This window comes from Phalacrocorax aristotelis, chromosome 6 (genome assembly GCF_949628215.1).
Source record: "Phalacrocorax aristotelis chromosome 6, bGulAri2.1, whole genome shotgun sequence".
NCBI lineage: Eukaryota > Metazoa > Chordata > Aves > Suliformes > Phalacrocoracidae > Phalacrocorax > Phalacrocorax aristotelis.
In genome coordinates, this window is record NC_134281.1 from 50,046,405 (window position 1) to 50,066,796 (window position 20,392).

Genomic DNA, 20,392 nt, shown 5'->3' on the forward strand with positions numbered 1-20,392 from the left:
TTTGTAGAGTTGGTGCTGATGTTTCCAACATGAAACACACTCAAGCACATTTTGGATTGAGCTGAAAAGATTAGATGTAAACTTAATGACCAAGGATAATGAGAAAAACATAGTACTAATATGGTATGGCAAGGTTGAGCGATGCGTTCTTGTCTGAGACCCTCTTTAGTCATAACTCCGCTCTTTTTAACTGCCTGGGATATGGTTATTCTATCCAAGACTCTACAGCAAATAAACTTTGTTTTTTGAAGAGTTTCAGTAAAAATAGCTCAGCCTTTGCCAAGGATGAGGTCAGGGAAAAAAAATCAATCCCTTGCCAATGTAAAACAAAACCAAAACCCCCTTACAACCATTTAATGAGATGTTCTAGTCCCACTGTGCTTTGGAACGGATACTTGAAGTTTGGCAGTGTGTCCTAGCAGGAAGAAAGATATCTTTTTCTATACCTGTTACAAACTGCCTACATGTGGCTAAGTTATAGTGCGAAAAACCCCCAGTTTATATGTGAAAAACACAGACTTATTACAGCTTGGCAGCCAGAACCTCAGAAAATTTGAGATGCAGTAAGCAGGCTACAGGCTCGAGGGGCTTATGAGGAAAGGTTGAGAGAACTGGGTCTGTTCAGCCTGGAGAAGACTGAGGGGGAAATCTTGTCAATACTTACAAATATCTAAAGCGTGGGTGTCAAGAGGATGGGGCCAGACTCTTTTGTGGTGCCAAGGGTCAATGGGCACAAGTTGGAACACAGTTAGTTCCACCTGAATATGAGGAAAGATTTATTTCCTGTGCGGGTGCCAGAGCAGGGGCACAGGCTGCCCAGGGAGGCTGTGGAGTCCCTTCCCTGGAGACATTCAAACCCCACCTGGACACAGTCCTGTGCCCCTGCTCTGGGTGTGCCTGGTCAAGGAGGGGGGTTGGACAAGATGATCTCCAGAGGCCCCTCCCAACCCCTACCATTCTGGGATCCTGTGCTCCTCCGCCGGGACTGACACCACGGCTTGGGTGCAGGCAGCTGACAAAAAAAGGAAGGGTTTGAGTATAATGCTGAAGCCCTGAGAGCTGGAGGGAGGCAGAGACCAGAACAAGTGTGAGCCTGTGGGAAACGTGGTTGGGGCCGGTCGCTGAAGGCAGTAGGGCAGGGACGTCGCCACGGAGCCCAGGTATGGTCACTTTAAAGCCGGGTGTTCCCTCGGCGGTGCGGGAGCCGCTGTCGGGCGCGGGGCGAGGGCTGGCGCCGGCCCCGGCCGCGGTACCGGTGGGCCCGAGGCGGGCGGTGAGGTTCCGCGGGCCGCTGGGCAGCCCCTCCCCAAGAGGGCAGGGGTTCCCGCCCTCCCCGGACAGACAGCCGATCACCGGCCGGCGCACACCCCAGCCCCCGCCGCAGCGATGCGAGGCCGCTCGGCCGCCAGGCTCTCCTCAGCGACCCGGCCCACCACCGCCGCCATGGCACCCGCGCACAACCCGCTCCCCTGACAGCTTCACGCCTACCACTGCCTATAAACATACGGTGACTGGCTCTTCCGCCCGTCCGTCACGGCGTGCACCACACTCCTACTGGCTAACTCTCTTATTTATAATCCGCCCTCAAAGGCTGACCAGTGGAAGCGAGGCGCCCTTAGCAACGCCCCCCTCTCTTTCCTACCATTGGCTCCCACTCTGCCTTCGGGAGTTGTTGTCTCTCGTGCGGTTGGTCAAACTTCCTGCCTCTCAAGTCGCTCATGGCCAATTAGAAAGCGCCACTCACGTGGACTACCTGCGAGTCACTCCGCCCGCCTTCCCTCCGTCCATTGGTCGAGCGCCACCGTCCATCCAGCTTTTCCCGGCGTTGATTGGATGCTAGGGAGGGGCGTCTCCCGGTCGGGAGCCGCCCCGGTGCTGTGGGCGGCTCAGCCGGGGGGCGGACGCGTGAGGAGGAGGAGGAGGAGGAGGAGGAGGAGGAGGAGGAGGAGGAGGAGCTGCTGCTGGGGCGATCGCGGCCGCGGGTTCCGCAGCTGGGCTCCCTCCTCACATGGGGCCCCCTCGCTTGCTGCGGCGGCGGGGAAGACCCTCGCCGGGCTGCTGAGGAGCTGGGGCTTGGCGGCGGGTGGGGTATGCAGCCATGAGAGGCCGCGCCGCCCGCGGGCCCTGCTGGCGCCGCCGCTCAGGTAACGGCCGTGGGGCGGCGGGGGACACCGGGGGTACCCCGCGTCCCTGCGGGTGAGCGGCGAGGGGAAGGGCCTTGCGGTTGGGGGGCGCCCCCGGGGGAAGAGGGGGGCCGTTCCGGGGAAGGGCAGCCTTCTGGCGGCGGGGAGGGGGCAGCGGGCGGGGTCCCCCCGGCCCCGGTGCGGCGGGGCGAGCGGTGCGTCTCGGTGAGCGGGGGAGATGGGGGGGGCTGCGGGGTGCGCCCTTGGGGGTGTGGAGCGGGGGCGGGAGCCGCAGGACCGGAGCGCTGCGGGGAAAGCCGGCTGCAGAAACCCCTGTCCTGACCGGGAGCGAGGAGCTGCCCGGACACGGCTGGGGGCTTTTCCCAACCACGCAAGGATTGCCTTGAAAATGGTCACTTTACCAAGAGGTGTGAAAGCCTGGCTCGGGTTTTGCTGTATTCTTACCCTGTAAGAATACGTGAATCACGTTTTAGTGACAGGCTCGGCTGTTCAGGTGTACGTGCATATATGTTTGCTTTGTGGCCTTCAGATGAAAGGTGCTATATAAACGCAGATGATCGCTCTTCATGGTGCATTCCTTTGAGGGTGGGAACTGTATTTGCTTTAAGTTCGGGGGACTTTCAGCTTGGGTATTCTGATAGGTGGTACCTTGATAGTTGAAATCTAAAATTTCAGGAGTACCGAACTGAATTTTATTTAAGTTTATACCTTTCTGTCTGTCCCTCTAAAAAAGACTCATGGCTAGTATTTAGGATCATTTATGAGAAGCTTTTATGCTTCAACTGAAATTATTAATTTTTTAGTAGAGATCAGAGTTCTAGCATATTTTATTGTCTGCAAAATCAACAGACTTACAGTTCTATGTACCTAATTAGGCAGTGGAATTTACAACCTAAGATAAGATATTTTTTTTTAAGTGAGAAACTCTGATATACCCAGTGTTTTAGCCATAAGCCTTTCATCATCTTCATCTTTGGAAATTATCATTGCATACTGTATCCTGATAGACCAATAACAGTGTCATTTTTCTGACTCTCGCAGAAGTATACTGTACAGCTGTAGACATGGCTGTGTAATTCTGTTGTCCGTTTTGGTTTGTCTTAATGTAAAACTCGCATGCAAAACCTGAGCAGCTTGATCAGAAGGTAGAGGGGTGTGTGTTCCCTGTACCTGGTGGCAAGTGTGTGCTCTCCTATGGTTTTTGCTTTGAACTTCTTTTGTGCTGTTTTGTTAGGATGCTTGGCTGGCAGCAGGAGTGGAGCAGGAGGTAGGGATGGAGCAATCCTTGCTTCAGTGCTTAATATTTTTCTGACTGTGGAAGGAGAAAGTTGGTCTGCATGAGTGGTGGTGTAGGCCTCCTGTAACCTCAAATTCTATACATTTGTGCTTTTGCATTGTAATTCTTTATGTAAATGATTTCACAAATTCATGAAAGAAACTCAGGGTTAAAGGGCTGCTTCTGTGTCTGCTGCAGAAAAGAATGAAGCTTGTGGTTCACTTGCATCATAGGTTCCCTTTCTGTATTCTTCCTGTAGCTGAGAACCATGCATTTGCACAACGGCGAAGCTTTTTATTGGATCCTTGCAGCCTGGCACAAAAATAAGTGCTCTTCTAGGCAAGATCAAAAAAATGGTCAATGTTCATAAAATTTTTAAGCCCTTTTCCTGCTTATTAGTAATATACTAATTTGAAGCTGTCTGTCGGTAAGTGCATCTAATAATCAGCAGCTATCCCATTGGCTCCATCTGTTGTCTGTTGCCAGCTCCTCCTTCTGACTTAGACAGTAAGCTTCTTTTCATATGGCCCTCTCACTTATTTTTAAGTTGAACACATTTCTTGTAGTGGCTAAGCCACTTTTTGATATGATTGTCCCATTGGTTGTGCTGGAGAACTGTCATAGCTCTTGCAGCCAGGAGGGGAGGTAGCTGAAATAACGTTGCTTCTGAAGGCTGACTGTGTATGCTCCAGGTCTGTGGCTCACAAACCGAGTTACATGTTCCTCCTTGGTACCCAGGGTGCTTCAGATTGATATGTAAATACCAGCAGACTCCAATGCCTCCAGTACCTTACCAACAACAGATTTGTGAAGCCCTGTTCTTGCTTCAAAAATTCATAAACGCGTTAGTGAAGACTGTGTTACTGTTCTGTTTGTGCAGCTGGTACCTGAAGTAAACACGGTACTGGCCGTTTCGCGGTAACATGGACTAGTGTTTCAGCTGTATTTTAAGGGTAGATTATGGAATGTGTTTAATAGTTGTGGAGATTATACTTTTAGCTGGAAAATACAAATATTGACTGTCTTGTTTGATGATATGTAAGGTTTTGTCCAATAGAGGTTAGTCAGGTATGTAATTCAGCCTGCTTACTTGATCTTCCTCCCTCTTACAAGCATTATTGTTCTCTTTTCTTGTCTTGCGGTGCTGGATTGTCTCACTGGCTGCAGTGAAGCAACAGAAAGTTGCTGCTTGTCTCTGTCTCCTGCAAGCCCCCCCCAGTGCTAACAGATCTGTCAGCTCTCAGTCATAAACCTGGCAGAGAGGCCAAGGGGAAAATGCCTTGATTATTGAGATGTTACAATACCTGTTGGTATTGGAAGGCTTTGCCTCCCTTTGTTTTTCTCAAGAGCTAAAGCAAATGTCAGCTTGCTGACACCTGGAAGGCATGAGTGGCTTCTCAGTGTCTCTACTGAGCGCTGTTTTGTTAGGCAAACATAATATAATTATCCATTTGATGCAGCAGCTGTGTATTGTACATGGTCTACTTGAGTGATTATTTAACTCTGACGATGCTCTGTAACTAGGCTAGAGTCTGTCTGCACTGTGGACTGGAGGGAATAAAACCAGACTAGGAGATGAATGGATTTTTGCAAGGTCCTTCTGTAGAGGTTTAGTTTTTTATTATAATTGGACCCTAGAAACTGCTGGCAATTATACTATGGGCGTAAGGATCAAGCGTTTTTTTGTTTGTTTGTGGGTTTCTGATCTTCCCACCCCCCCAGTTCTGTTTGCCTTCTAAATATGTGCCAGAATTTATGCCTATGCTGGATGCAAATATTTTTTAAACCTACAACCTTGGCCCTGAGTCCTGAGCTTTGCAATAAGTTAATGGCTAGTTTCTCTTACTGGTTTCAGACTTGGCTACAGTCACAAAATAAATGAACTGTTTGTTTCTGCTTAGCCTCTTTGGAGGTTTGTTTGCATTATAAAACGACGATGCATTTTAGCAGACTTCCAGTTTCTGGAGTGGTGTAGTAGGGCCAATTCAGTGCTGTTCTGAGGAGTGTCAGCCCTAGTTATGGGAAGCTTATACTATGAGAGTACTGGCTAGAGCTAGGAATTATGCCCTACAGGGGAGACGAAATTAAAGCAAAGTGTTACCTAAATTGAAATAGAAAATGGTGGGATTTTCACATTCGAGTGTAAACTGGACCCTAAGATTTAATCCTGTAAAAGTAGACAAAAAGACTTCAGCTTCAGGATGAGCTGGGCTAAACATAGTGCAAGCTCTGGTACTGTATTTACTTTGTCTGTAAATATTTGGTATTATCTTTCTCCCAAAGACAAGAAGTTAAGTTATGGACAAACCAAGGAACTTTCCTCTGTTAGGAAAATGGATGACAGCCGTTGAGAACAAAATTGTGAAATGTCTGGTTCTCTTTACCTGTTTAGTTTGATTTCTTGTGTTTCATTCCTGAACACTTTTTTCTTTTTTTTTTTTTTCCTGGGCAGGTGACCTCAAAGTCAATTCAGTCTTTGGAAAATTTTGTTCTTTACATTCCTTTGAAGCTTCTCTGAAATTTGCACCTTACTACAGTGAATTCTTCCTGCCCCCCCCCCCCCCCCCTTTTTTTTTGAGTGACACTTGCCAGCATAATTCCTTCATGTTTTTGTAGTGCTGTGTTTTGAGCTACATCAAACTAAGAGTTTAAATAGTTAACTCTTGGCAAATAACTTATGTCAAAGCTTTGGCATCTTGTTCTTCAGAAAACCTTTTCAAATTAATAACATGCATCCATCAGATTTATTGCTTTCCAGGCTGAATGCCTAGCGACAGTCTTCTGTGTCTAAAAATGGTTGTTGTTGTTGTTAAGGCCATCTTTTAGGAAATTGTGAGTTTGACGTTTGAGTGCAAATATGCACGTTATAAAGATACTGGAGACAGAAAAAGTCTTAGTAATGAATTGAAATGTTTTTTTGGAAGAATCTTGTTTTATACCCTGAGGCATTAAAGAGATGCTGCTAAAGTTGAGAAGCCTTCCCCATTTTTATGTCTATGAAGTATAAAATGTTAAGTGCTGGCTAATATATGTCACCTGTTAGTTTTACATTGATGTGTGGGGTATAACTTGATGTGCTGTTGTGGGGTTTACATCTTTAAATATTTGCAGGCTTAGGCATTGGTTTTGAATGCCAAATGTCTAATTAACCAAATAAATGCTGATAGTATTTGTATTTATAGTAATTTCTACAATTCCAAAAATCAATGCATTCGTACAGTGGAGGAACTGATCTTAGTATAATATTAACGTGGATAATATTTTTTTTTCTTCAAGGTTTGTGTTTTTTAAACGAAGAAGTTGAAATGTGCTAGGGCATGAAACATTCTGAAATTGCTTCTCAATAATGTAATAAATGGATGAGTAGGGCAGGTATGTGTTTTGAGAGGTGTATTTCTAAATGTTTTTGTCTTGGCAGAGTGGGGTGTGTTTTTCTTGTATAAGGATGTCAGAAAAATTGGTCTGAAAGCTAAGAATTTGTTGGGAAATGTTCTTTAGAGTGTTTAGTGTCTTTTTTTTTAACTGGCTGTTGAGCACAGCTTAAGAGTTTTTAAGCTGAACTTTAATATGAAAAAAACCACCCAACAACCTTTTGGCTGCTTGCAGGATTTGCAGGATCGTCTTGGATTCTGTTCAGTGCACTTTAATTAACCATACAAGGTAGTAAATTAAAGTACCTCAGACTGACTTGACAGTCAATTAAACCTTGGTTGATTTCATTGAGAGTGTGATCATTAGTGTAATTGGCCAAAATGACAGGAGGCCTGCTTGGAATTGTGCCCACTTGAAGTTTTCCTGTAATTCTGTGTAGGCAATCCTGGGCAGAAAACTAGACAAATGGAGTTCTATCCTAATAATTTCCAAGGATTTTGTGTAGCTGTCTGGAAAGAAGGCAAACTCTAGCAGGTAAAAATGAAGGAATGGGTTACTTCGGAATCCAGATGGCAAAACCTTTTGGGGTTTATGTTGTGTGAAGTACTTTGAATCTCTTCTTTCATTGTGGGATTTGTAAAGAGTTTTGGAAACTTTGCCATGTGATTTCAATCAAAAGGATCTGTATGTGTGAAGGAGATTTTTTTTCATTTGGCTAAAAAAATTAGATTGAGAGACTATGTTGAGAGCTGATCTTTTGTTAATGGTATCTGGATACTTAAGGCAAAGTTAGGCTTTTCCTCCTGTTTAAGATTGCTTATCTAACTTGGTATCTTCCTGTAGGTAAGACAACAGCAGTCTTTCCTAGTTTGTTTTTGCATATATCTTACTTCACCTGAGAATGTAAACTTACTGCCCTGATTTACAAGTTGCTTTAGTTTGCTGGGCTGCGGTGTGGATGTGTTGTATTACTAGATTTAGCAGGGGTGTCTAGAAGCTCCTGGGTCCACTTCATATGGTGTTACTGTGATACTGGAGTGTCAGACTGCATTTCTGGGGCAAATGCTTGCTCCCTTACTTAGAAAGTGTCTAGTGCATGTGGGTACTACTCTGATGCAACTAAGTTTTAAAAAATTGTTTCAATTACAGCAGGTTTTCTGGTCAGTCTCCAGACTGTTCCAGAAAATGAATTGTTAACACTGGTTTCCTGCCTGTCCTCCTTCCATAGACAGTTCTTTTGTTTTCTCCTTGAAAAGTAACCAAATCATAGTTTGTCCCTTTCAGATCAAAAGGAATTATTTAAGCATGCCTTGGAAATTCTCAGGTATCTTCGCTATAGCTGAGGAGGTTCTCTGGGCTATTTTTCTCAGCTGGGGAGATACAACAGGCTTTATCTTCTCATGGTGCTTCTGTACCATTTCCAGACCCTCAAGGCTCATGGGGCAAGAATATGAGGTCAGAAATTGGATCCTGATCTTCTGTGTGGCAGTCAGCCACACCATAACATTGGACTATGTAGTAGTATAATCTGAAAAGTGCAGTAAGCTCCTGCATGTGGGAGTCTGCATATAAAAATCTGTAGGAATACCCCAACATGGGATTTGGTAGTGATTAAATTATCTTAATGAGGCCTTGATAAGACTCTCTTATATTCACCAACTCCTATTTAGAGAGGTAGGTGTTAAGGTATTTGAAATAAACACCCTTGAAAAATATGGAGGTGTTTTTTTTTCCTGTTTTTTGGAGAGGACAACCTCCAAATTAATTCCACCTAGTTCAAGAGTTCAAGAGAGCTTATTCTGAAGGCAGGGAAGGACTATGTGTTTTTCTGATGTGTTGGCACAGAGCATCTCTGAAAGATACACTGCATACAAAACATGGGTATAGCAACACTGCTATATATTCAGAGGACAGCTGGCGTTCCTCTGTTTTTGAGATGCTCTTCAAATTTAGTGTAATATTCATGTTCTGTACATCTGTTTAAATAGAAGTATAATTGCCTGGCCTGCTCCCTGCTTCGTGATTATTTTGTCCACCTTTTTTTTTTTTTTTTAATTTTATTGTTTCCTTCCCCTCCCACCAGTTTTTCATTCACACTGGGGGGGGTGGGGGGGGGGGGAAAGGAGGGAAAAAAAAGGCAATTTATCCTCTTTGTGACTGCTCACTTTGTTCAGGTTTTGTAGGGGCTCACCAGATTGCTGTAAATGAACAGATAAGTGTGGAAAAGATAAATAACCTCCTGAATCTAAGTTTTTTTTTTTTTTTTTTTAAAAAAAGTAGGCCACCTGTCAGGTTTACCAGTCCAAGCTGAATTTGATGGGCTCCAGAGTCATCCTGATTGCTTCATCATCCTCTTAAAAAGAAAAAAAAAAAATCCCTTACCTTTTTCCCCCCCTTCTACTTGGCAAATGTAGCTTGTTTCCTGTGTTTTCAGTTGAACTGAAATTAATATAGCGTTAAAAAGTATGTTTGTGGGGAGAATTGTTCTGGCATTTTCTTTCAAGAATACTTTGGTTTTGTAGCAGGATTGTTGATATTTTTATAAATCTGGAGCTAGGTCTTTAGTATGTATAAACTTGTGTCCTACCAGTTAAGGAACTGGTCTTGGAACGCTCGTAGCTGGAAGTTTTAAAAACAAAGGTTTTGGTGCTCCAGCTACTGTTATTGACAGCTAACAATTTTCTTTAAGTTAACTGAAAGTTGATCTGTTTTTTATGGTTAGGGATCCTCTGTTCAGCCCCTAATGTGAAACGTTCTCTTGCAATAGCAGTAGATTGGTCACCAACCGCCAGTGAAGTAGAATAGAACGTTACATTTTGTGGGTTTCCTCCAGCTTAGTTGCTTGTTTTAGCAACCAGAATTTAAGTAAAAAAATGAAAGGGGCTGGGGGAGGGAATGAGAGATTTTGTTAGCAGTTAAATTTTGAGTTCCAAACTTATTCATCTTGTAATAGCTGAGGTTATTTCCATGAATCTAAAGTAAAAGATCATTAGATTGTCTGTATTTACTGATGATGCTGTGTGGTTGGTTTTGCTGTTTTGTGGTGGGTTTTTTTGTTTTGGTTTTTTTCCCCTCTCCTTTGTTTTTTGATGCCCCTACTTGGATACCTTCTGCTTTTTTTTCCCCTTATTCTCTTAAATATGCGCAAGCTGTGTTGAAATCCTATCCAACTTACTAGATATGTTTATGATAATGGTAATCTCAATTTCTTGTATTTTAGGATCTAACAAGAGCAGAGAAGACGGCAAATGACCTAAGATGTGAGTTCTTCCTTGGTAAAATAAAACCTTGTTTTCAAAATGGACCGAAGTAAGCGGAATTCAATAGCAGGATTTCCACCACGCTTGGAGCGCACTGAAGACTTTGATGGTGGCACTGGAGGAGAAGGGACTGCATCCCAGATAGGAAGAGTTTGTACCTCTTCATACAGAGCCCTGATAAGTGCCTTTTCCAGACTTACTCATCTTGATGACTTCACACGTGAAAAAATCGGCTCTGGTTTCTTCTCTGATGTGTTCAAGGTGTGTGTTTAGTTCTTTTCTCTCCATATTTGCTTCATTTTTTGTGCTGAGAGTGAGTGATGAAGAACTTGCAGGTCTCAAATATTTCCTCTGTCACTCTTCCAGCTATTTTTTATCACTTGTAATCTATCTGGGGAGCTGCAGAGGCTCTTCGGGAGAAACATAAAAGCTAAAAAAATTGGTTTAGCTTTTGGTCTCTGTTGTGTATTTTCGCATTCATGTAGTGTATTAAATACCAATGGCTATTGGTCCTCTTATATGTAAGTGTGAATGTCTTTAATTTAGCCAGGTTATTAGTTTTGTGGGATTGTACTCATTCCTTTGCCTCCCAACACTAGATGCATGTGTTAGATCTACACACAGTTACCGAATTTGAAACCATGAAATTAATTGCACTGCAGTTACAATACAATTAGCTGCTCTTCTCTGTTTCCTTTGCTGCTTGTTGTGCCATGCCTCTAATTCAAATGATCAGAGATTAGCTTGAAGTAAATAGTATGAATGGGAAAAACTGATGTTGTCAGTGGCTGGCTGCTATGGATCTGGGAAGTGGATAGGATCTTTGTAAAGCAGTTTGTGGAACCATATAGGCAACCCCAGTTTTATAGTGATGGTGATATTTCTGCTTTCTGACTGTTCTGGTAAGGTTTATCATAGAGGAAGAGGACATTGAGTTGAATTCCAGGCTTTCAGGCATTGCAAAATAATTTGTTTCCTTGTCCTAGTTTCTGACTTTAAACAAAGTCACCCTCCAGATTATTTCCATTTCAGCGAAATGCCAGAAAATTTTATCTCACAATATATTAAGTCCATTCCATGACACTTCATGTGGTCTTTTCTTTAAGAAGTTAAACCAAAAAACCTTTTATCCAGCTTTGTTGCTGTGAATAACTATGTGAATTAGAAAATGAAAATTTTTTTAATGTTGCTTTAATACCCACAGGCATTCAGATCTCCATATATACTTGTCTGGTGTAAAAGCAAGTCACTCTGCAGAAGTTTTTCTGTTTAGCTAGACATATGAAATTTAATTTCCACTAACACAACGTTTTAATTCTTTCAAATGGGCAGACATGAAAAATTTTGTTTGGGGTGTTTGGAAGACTTGGCACAGGTCAGCTCTTCATAAAGCCAGCTTGTATACCAACTGAAAACCAGGTTTTGTTGTGGGTGTTTTTTTTCTTCTTATTTTTCCTGTTTGGAAAATTTTCTATAATGCATTTTGTAGCACCTGTCTTTGTGTCCAGACATTTCTTAACATGAAATGAACAGACTTTTAAAGTTCTGTTTGCCGCTGGAACTCATCTTTACAGCTTTTATGATGAGGCTGCTGTGAAGTGTAAAAGCGTACCAGTAGACTTGGGTCATCTCTAAGTAACTGGGGAATAACAGACCTTGGTTTGTTTGTGCGAATTTCAGAATTCATGTTTTGGAGTAGTTTTGCCTTAGGTTTACCTCAGCGTTGCTGATGGGGCATTGTGTCTTTTCCTATTGTGTAAATTCAGGGTTTTGCCCTCTTTAATACTTCGATTTTTCCACTGCTTACATTATTAATTTATCCTATAGTAGTATTGCCAACCATATTTATGTTGGGAGTTCAAAAAGTTTTGTAGTCAAATAGTCAAATATTTTGTGGATAGACTTACTGGGTGAAATAGCTGTAATATTCTGCCATGCATTGGTGAGGAACGTCATGGAGAAGTGCCCTGAGGGAAGGTGCTTGCATATCCAGCAGAAAGGTACGGTATTATTGGTTGCTGCAAAAGAAAAGTAGGTGGGGGGGAAAAGTGGCTAAAAGTAAAGGGAGACTTCCAGCATTCATAGTAAATGATTTATTAAGAAAATCTTATTTTATGAGAGCACTTTGTTTAGTCAGGTAGTGTCATGCAGAGGTAAACATCTCTTTGAGAACTTATGTTGATTGAGAGAAATCCTTGATATCTGGTTTGGCTTCCTGTGCATAAAGTAAGTCTGCTACCTCTTTAAAAACCGTTCCCTGCCATTCCCCCTTTCAGTAAGCTAAACTAGCCATCACACCGTGTCCGTCTGCAATCAGTGGCATTACTCTGAGTGCAATGGTCCCTCGGAGCCTGAGTATCTAGTGTCTGTTTTCCCAGAAACAACCACAGACCTTCTGCAGGGAGACGAGTGATAAAGCCTTTACTTTCACATCAGCTTCAAACAAGGTCTCGCTTCAGTTTTGGCACAAAGGGGTGAGAATGCATTAGTACCCTATCTTAGATGCAGTTCTATACTCGTTTAAGCAGGTTTCTGTTCTGCTAGTTTATCAGCCTGACCACCTGTCGTTAATCCTGCTGTGCTGATGATCAGATTTCACGCAAGAACCTTGATGTGCTTCCAGGAGGGAGAGCCTCATGGTTTGATACAGTTAAAAGTTCAGTCTGATCTGCAGGCTTCCAGCTAAATGACAGAACACAGAAAAATCCAGGATAGTTCTAGACTTACTGCGTAAGTAACTTTACAAGAGCAATGAAGCCTTCTCTTTAAATTAGCAAAGGTATCTCAAAAAAAAAATCCCATGTCACCAGAGCTTTTTTCAGTTGTGTATTTGTTTTGTGAGTATCGTACATTGGACTACTCAAGTGATTTGGCAAAGAATGCTTGGGCTGTTTTGAGGGTTTGGGATTTTTGTTTTGCTATGTAACTGACAATTGTTTTCGGTGATTTCTTCCCCTCCATCCTTTTCTGTGGAAATTCTTTTTAAAATATAGTCTACCACAGTGGATAGAAGTTGCTTTCTCTTAACTTGGGAATAGGAGTACATTGCAACTTAGATGTATATATTAGTGGTTACATGTGTTATGCATGATCTCTTAGCATTTCTAGTGCACCTTCGTTCATACACAAATTAAACTTTGTGGCTTATTCAGGATAAAGTATTAAACTAGCATTTTGATTTTGTTAGCCATCACTATAATCTTAGTATTTGGGTGAACATGAATTTCAAGTATTATAGAAACTAGTTTAGAAAACCTGAACTCTCAAACTATTAGCGATCTAGTTTGAAGCAGCCGACTAGTGCCTGTTCTAATTTTTAGCAGCAAGTGCAGCACACTGAGGTTTGCTTTTTAAGATGGAGCTAGGCAAAGACTGTCTATGTAAATGAACAATGTCCAGCTGTGATCCCAAACCTTTAAATTCCTAGCTGGGAAGACCAATAAGGACTGAGAGAGCTATAAGTAATTGTGGGAGAGATTAGTTTCCGTATTATGCTTAATATTGTATTTGTAAATAGATAATATTAATTATAAAATGTGTGTTGGGACAGCAGTCAGACTAAAACCCAGGATCTTTTTCTGTTTAAATATACCTTCAGGTTCAAAGCCAGTATAAGATATTAAATTTGCTGTAAAATTCCTTCAGGTATTCTTTTTGGCTCTGCATTCTGTAGCTGAACTTTTGAGAGAGACTGGAAATACTTAGACACTTTGGCTGAATATTAAAAATGGACTTTTGGCAGTTTATTATTAATGTATACATGAAAACAGGGTTCACTTATCCAGTATAGAATTGAGCAAATTCAGTGTCCGGTGTGTTTGCATGTTGTGAAGGTCGTGTTGATGTACAGGTGTGGTTGCTGGGGAATTTGCGGGTTTTTACTATTGAGGAATGGTGAAGTCTTTTGACATCCAGGGAAGAATTAATGGTTTTGTCTTGGGCAGTTCTGGATGCTAAAATAGTTGTTTCACTGCAGACAGTTCTTCTGCTGTTTTAAATATGCTTAGCCATCTAATTAGCAATACTATCAGAAGATGAATTGTCATTGTCTTCTTAAATTATGTTTGGGTCACTCTGATTAGCAGCAAGGTGTCCCTGCACTATAGAACTATTTTAAGTATGAGCTTAACTGCTGAAAGCTCCCCCTTCCCAATAGCTGGAGAGCTGACATATGTATAACGGAGGAAAATAATTTCTATTTGTCAGGAAACATGATCTGACAAAACTGCTAAGGCTAGTGCAGTTTTCCAGAGATTGTCTTTGGGACTGGCAGAGATCAAATGTGAAGACGGTACTAAGGCCAGCAAGGGCACAGTCTTAAGCACCTTTAACTGTGCTTTTAACCTTGCAGGAGTCAATAGACTTACTATTTGAAATTAATCATCAGAGAGAAAAATTCCATCTTACTAAATACTCTAAGCAATGTGTCAGTATAGTTTGTGTCTTATGAATGACCTTGCCAGGTGTATGTCTGTAAGCAGAGAAGAAGGTACATAACACCTTCAAAAAAATCAGTTAATGAAATAGTTGTTTAATGGTTGATGGGCAAAGCTGAGGCTATGAATATAAGATATTTAAGGCAAGGCAAAATGTGACATAAACTGCCTTTCAGAGCTGAAATACTAAACAGCTGAGCATGGGTGCCTCCAGAGAAAAATTTTGAGATGGAAATCAGCCCTCCCATTTCAGCATACTTCTGACAGCACCAAGCTCTAAGCACTCAGTTTATGATCCTCTGCAGAAAGGATCTCAGTTACAGAACTTCTGCCTGCACAGTTTTCCCATTTTTGCACAGATATTCATGCCAACTGAGACATACTTTTTTGGGGGGGTGGTGGGGGCTGCCTTTTTTTTGTGTGTGTTGCCCCCTTTAAAGCATTTCTTAATTTTTCAAGACCACCTTTAATTCTAATTCTGTCTCAGAAGTGCTTGGTCCTCCTTCACCTTCTGGTTTGACTTCAGGCAGATACCTCCAGAGTCTTACTTGATCATCTTATGAGTTTACTGGTGAACCACTAGCTACTCCTCTGATTATAGTTTTACATTGCAACTTCCTTCTAGATCACATTTGCCTGGCTTACTTATGAAGATGTCTTAAGATATATTGAAACAATATGAAAAACAAAATATGGTGAATCTTAGTGCCAGTATGACATGGACACCCTTGAGAAACAAATGCTGGAAGTACGTCAGTGCTATTCTGTGATGTCTGGACTCCATAGCCTATGAAACTAGCACTATCCAGGTGCAAGGCCGAGTCTGAATACAAAGAGAGGGCAACTTGCTTAACAAGAGGGGTGGTGGGTGCAAATGGGTCAGTATCCTCAGGCTATTCATGCTGTATGTGCTTATGCTGCAGGGCCTCTGATTTGAAAACCCTGGGATGATGGTCCTCAATTCATCAATTAGTTGTTAGTCATTATTTTGTACGGTCAAATTTATGTGCTCTGAATTTCAAAGGTGCTGACTGATCAGGGGAGGTACACCTGTGTAAATACATACCTTGTGCCTGAGGGTAGGATCCTGTTTCTCATTATTTAGTATCTTCAAGGTGCCTTAAAGGTAGGCAGCATCTGGCTGTCTAATGTGAAAGGAGAAACAGGGATGTTGTGGAGTTTTGTTTAGGGGTAGCGTGAACAACACTTACATATAATTCTTTTTTATCAAATACTTATACTTAAGATAAAACTTGTAGTTCTGTTACCTCTAATGTACACTATCTAGTATCATTTCTGTTTTGTATCATTTATGATACTGTGTCTCTCAGGCACATTGTCATGCTGGTGGGCTTGATCTCTGGAACATCTGACTGTGGTAGATCTGAGAGGCGCTACTGATGTGGCTTTCCCAAAGTGACTCATTGAGAGCTGTCTTTTTTGCACTTTATGACTTGATTACCATTCTGCTTCATTAAAATATCTCTGTCTATAATTTTGCAGGCCTCGGAGTCCAGTGCAGAAATGTTTGATGTTAAACAGTAGTCACTTTCTTCTTTTGGCCTCTGACCTTGGTTTGGCAGAACTTGCTAACTAGAATAAACAACACAGGGTAAGAACTGTATAATAGAGTGAGGGACACACCCCCCATCCCCCCAACCCTCACCCCAAAAAAGTATCTGTCTTGGTTGGCATGAATATCTGTTTTCATGTCATACTTTGCCCATCATGTCTCATGGTTAAACTATATGTTTAAAAATAGATGCATTATGGACTTCTTAAATAATTAAGGTTTGGAAGGATTATTAGATCATCTACACACACGTTGCCACGTAATCAAAGGTCATTATATTTCACCAGTAACTGGTATTTTGTCTACAGCATATATTGGCACCACATAAAACACTGTTTTGCTTCCTTCCACCCCCTCCACTTGTTGTTTTTCTAATTCAGTTCTGAACTGAAGACCTAAAAGACAGTATCATAGGTTGCAGTGCTCAGTGTTTTATCTCACTGTTGTAAATTTGTACCTACCTTGAAGTCTCTGGACCTTTTAGTCCACTCAGTTGTTCTTTGTATTGTTTTGTCTGCGCCAGCATCTTTTTAGTACCTCTTCTTTCTTCCCAATAAAACTTCATGTACATAATCAAGTTAGGGTTTGACCCTTTTGGCCTGTTCAGTCCCAATTTCTGTCTCTTTCCTATCCCACCCCCACTCTGGGAATGACCTAGTTCTTGCAATATAGGTGTAAGTCTTTCCAACATCTTCTCCAATATCTTTGTCTTTGTAAACTGGACATCCCAACACAGAATGCCCTGGTTTTGTTCTTAATAATCACATGTAGAAACTATCTTTTTGCTTTGTGTCATACTCTCATAAAACACACACCACTTTTTGTTAATATAGCATGTTAGTACCCTATGTTTAATGGATGAGGGTCTCCTCTTCTGTAGCCTTCAATTCTTGTTTGTAGTGAAGTTTTTAATTTAGGTGTTAATTTTTGCTCGGATGGATGTAAGATATCAAGTGGACTTCACTACTTAATGAAATAATGTGAACAGGGTCATGCTACAAACTTAGTTTCAAATTTTGTGAGTGGCAACTTCAATCAGTGAGCTGTAAGTGAACGCAGAATATTGAGTAACAGGAGGCTGAGCTCAGTTCCTCTGGAAGCTCTGGAAAAGACTCCCCTGTCTTACACTGCTTTGTCACGTCCAAATGTATCTTGAGCCAGTCTTTAATCTTGTCATAGTGGGTTGTGGCACGAAGCCAGATATCTTACAGAAGTTTCTGTTCAGGTACATATATTGCTATAGTAAAACAGTTATACAATTAGCTTAATAAATCTTATCACCTAATTTTAAAATTAACGTAAAACTGGGAAGGGATGTTATGAGAACTAATACAGTATCCTTAGCTGAGCTAGGCTCGTGTATGTGATCTGTTCTTGGTAGCTATTTTCAGCCTGTCCTTTAAACTTCCATTATAGAAGATTCTAGAACCTCCTTTTGTGTACCCAGGCCATATTTTATTATTACTTTTTTTTTTAAACTATCCTTTTATAGCTCGAACTTCCTAGTTTGAGTTGTTTCTACAGGTGGTCCTGTCTATTTGCTTATTGACTCTACTAGCAACTCATTACTGACAGAGGGTTCAGTTTTCCTGTGGCATTTAGTGATACATCATGTCAACAGAGGCCTTCTTCCAAGAGTAAAATGTCTGTGAGTGTGTGGAAGGAGGGAAGGAGATATTTGAGTAGTTTTATAAAGAAGCATGCAGAAAAAGTAATGCCAGTTCAGATTAAAAGGAGAGGATGACTGCAAAAAGGACGTGGAAAAGGTGCAGGGGAAAAATGGCAAGAGAATCTGAATTCAAGGCAAGGTTGCTGCTGCTTGGCTTGCAGCCCACGCTCAGCAAAATCCCACTGGAGAAGGTGTTGGAAACTAGTGGCTCAGTTTGAAGACAGCACTTTCCAGAGCTGGAATCTATATTAACTTGGGTTTTGACAGATAAGCAGGCACTGCAATATTTGAACTGTCAATGTGTTTTAAATCCAAATGCAAGTCTGTGCATTATTGCCAGCCTTTGCAGGATGGCCGAGAATAGAGCCTGGTATGGAGCTCCCTCCTGCAGACAAGGCCCCAGCACGCTTCCAGGATGCTACAAGCAAGTTCTTACCATCTCCTCTGTGTGCACCTCATTGCTGCATAAAATCTTCAAGACTGTCAAACAAATACCTTTCCCCATGAGTTCTTTTAAGGGGGAAGGGGCTACACGTCAGCACAAATCAGTGATATGCTGATCATTCCATCTGGAGACAAACTTTTCTTAATAATCAAAAGGGTATATTATGATTATTTCAAAACTCTCAACATAAACATTGACAACAGGTAACAGTTTCTTTGTTAATACCAATCTAAGGGATGAATTTGGCTAATAGTACAACTCTGGCTTTTGCTTTTGAATAGTTTCATTACTTTGTCACCATGCTTTAGGCCAACATTACATTCTTCATGGTGACATATCTCCATAAAATCACTTAATTGGGCAGAATGCTTGTGTGTTTATGTAGAGGATGATAGGAAGACTAATTGTGTGTAGGTGTTTTTCTTTATGGTAGCTATTGTATATGAGGTTTAGTGTCGCTGGAACCATAGCTTGGCTAACACAGTGTGTGTGTGAACTTGCATCATGTCCCCAGACTTAAAATGCAGTAAGAAGAGTTTTCCTCTTGTCTTTAGCAGCCTACTGGAGATAATTGCAATTTTTTTTTTTTTTCTGGAAACTAATTCTTGCCCAGTAGGCATAACTGCTTTCTGCAAGTTTTGCTTATGTCAAGCTTAGGCATTTTAATTACTTTTTAGGCCTTCCTACCATATGGTACACCTTTTATGTTTTTCTTTGCTTTATAGATTTGTGGAGTCAAAAGGTTAGGGTTGGAAAAGAATTCATGTCACCTTGCTCTTCCTCCTTTTGTCCCAGGGCAAAAGCAGCTTTATCTGTTGTTCTTCACGGACATCACCTTAACCTGTTCTTTAAAGCTGATAGGAGAGATTACTGCAATGGAAGATACTAACTCCCAGGTATCTCTGAAGAATCAATTTAACTGAGCAAGAGAGGAGTGGTTGCATAAGCCACACTGGACTGAAGAACCTCCAACAGTAGATGAGGCTACTCTGACTACCTCTGAAGACAATGTGCATGAACCACCCCTTCATCTGGTTGAGCTGGAAGCACAGAAGGTCTTGGCAGAGGGATGGTAAAAATCTTCCAAGGAAGTGAGAAAGTATCTGGAAGATTTGCTTTCCATCATCTATATGTGCTTTCCTCATACCTTCTCTATTTAGTAGCATTGTAATTTTGTCTCAAGGAACAAAATAGTAACACTACCCATTTCGAAATTTGAAGTACAACAAAAATACCTTTCTACATAACTCATAAGGAAGTATTTCTGGTGTTCAGGTTAAAAGTATTCTGAAGGCAGCACTGAAGAAGTCAGCTGATAATGTGAAATTTCACAGGAAACCTCAAATGTGTCTCATGCTTTTTCTTTGTCCTTACTGCTTCAGTTTCAGGGTCTCCTCATTTTTCTAATGTGTTGTTTTGAACAGGTAATGTAAGGATTGCACTAGGAAAGGATCCTCTTTGCTTCTGGAATTAGCAGCCTGATCAGGTCCTGAACAAATGCAGGTGTTCTTCAAAAACTTTGTAACACATTATAGGTGAGATCACACAGTATCCTTGATATTTGTGGGACTATTTGATAGGCTTAAATGGTATTTTATTCTAGTTACCCTATGAAGTATTTGTAGGAAACTGTCTAGTTGTATGTATTAAATACTTTTTAAGCATTGGATATTTGACTTTCTAGAGCTGGGGAATTTTAACACTTGGTGTTAACACATGGGCAAAAATAACAATAAAAATCGGTTCCATAACTAGAAAAGTGATTAGTGAATTACTTCAGTCTTAATGTGTTTGGTGTATAAAAATTGATGCCATTACAGTGCATAAATGGTCTTCTAATTAGAAAATAGCTTTTTGAAGGTGCTCTTTAGTTGTAGTGGAAAAAAAAGCTTAATAAGGCCCATTGGCTAGAAGCTGTAATAGTTGTGCTTATTTTTAAAAATTAAATGGCTATGGGAACAGCCTCACCAACCAGAAATTGTCCTCTCTCTCCTGTTGGTTCATTGGTGGTATGTGTAGCCATTCTGGTTTTTCAGACTGTTCTTGATTAAGCTTGTTCAGAATATTATAAGTTCAGAAACCTATAGCTACCAACAGTTTAAGGCAACTAATGGTCTAGACAATTGAATTTTTTTTTAACTGAAGTGTTTTGGTTTTTTCTTCTTGACATTGGTGTTGCTACATCAGGCAAAATAGGACTCCGCTTATGACATATAG

General features: G+C 41.4%; 1 protein-coding gene across 3 annotated transcripts in view; it reads left to right on the forward strand.

Annotated features, from left to right (window-relative positions):
• The first annotated feature begins 1,903 nt into the window (after nt 1-1,903).
• The window catches only part of TESK2 (testis associated actin remodelling kinase 2), an 84,974-nt gene continuing 66,485 nt past the window's right edge, over nt 1,904-20,392 (forward strand). The window contains exons 1-2 of one of the 3 annotated variants that reach the window (XM_075097766.1): nt 1,904-2,144; nt 10,013-10,313. In XM_075097766.1, coding sequence (XP_074953867.1) covers nt 10,092-10,313 — 222 coding nt within the window. In that variant the 5' untranslated portion in view covers nt 1,904-2,144; nt 10,013-10,091. Of the gene's footprint in view, nt 2,145-10,012; nt 10,314-16,014; nt 16,101-19,691; nt 19,711-20,392 lie in introns of those variants that run through there. The other 2 variants (XM_075097768.1, XM_075097769.1) reach the window with 2 other exon arrangements.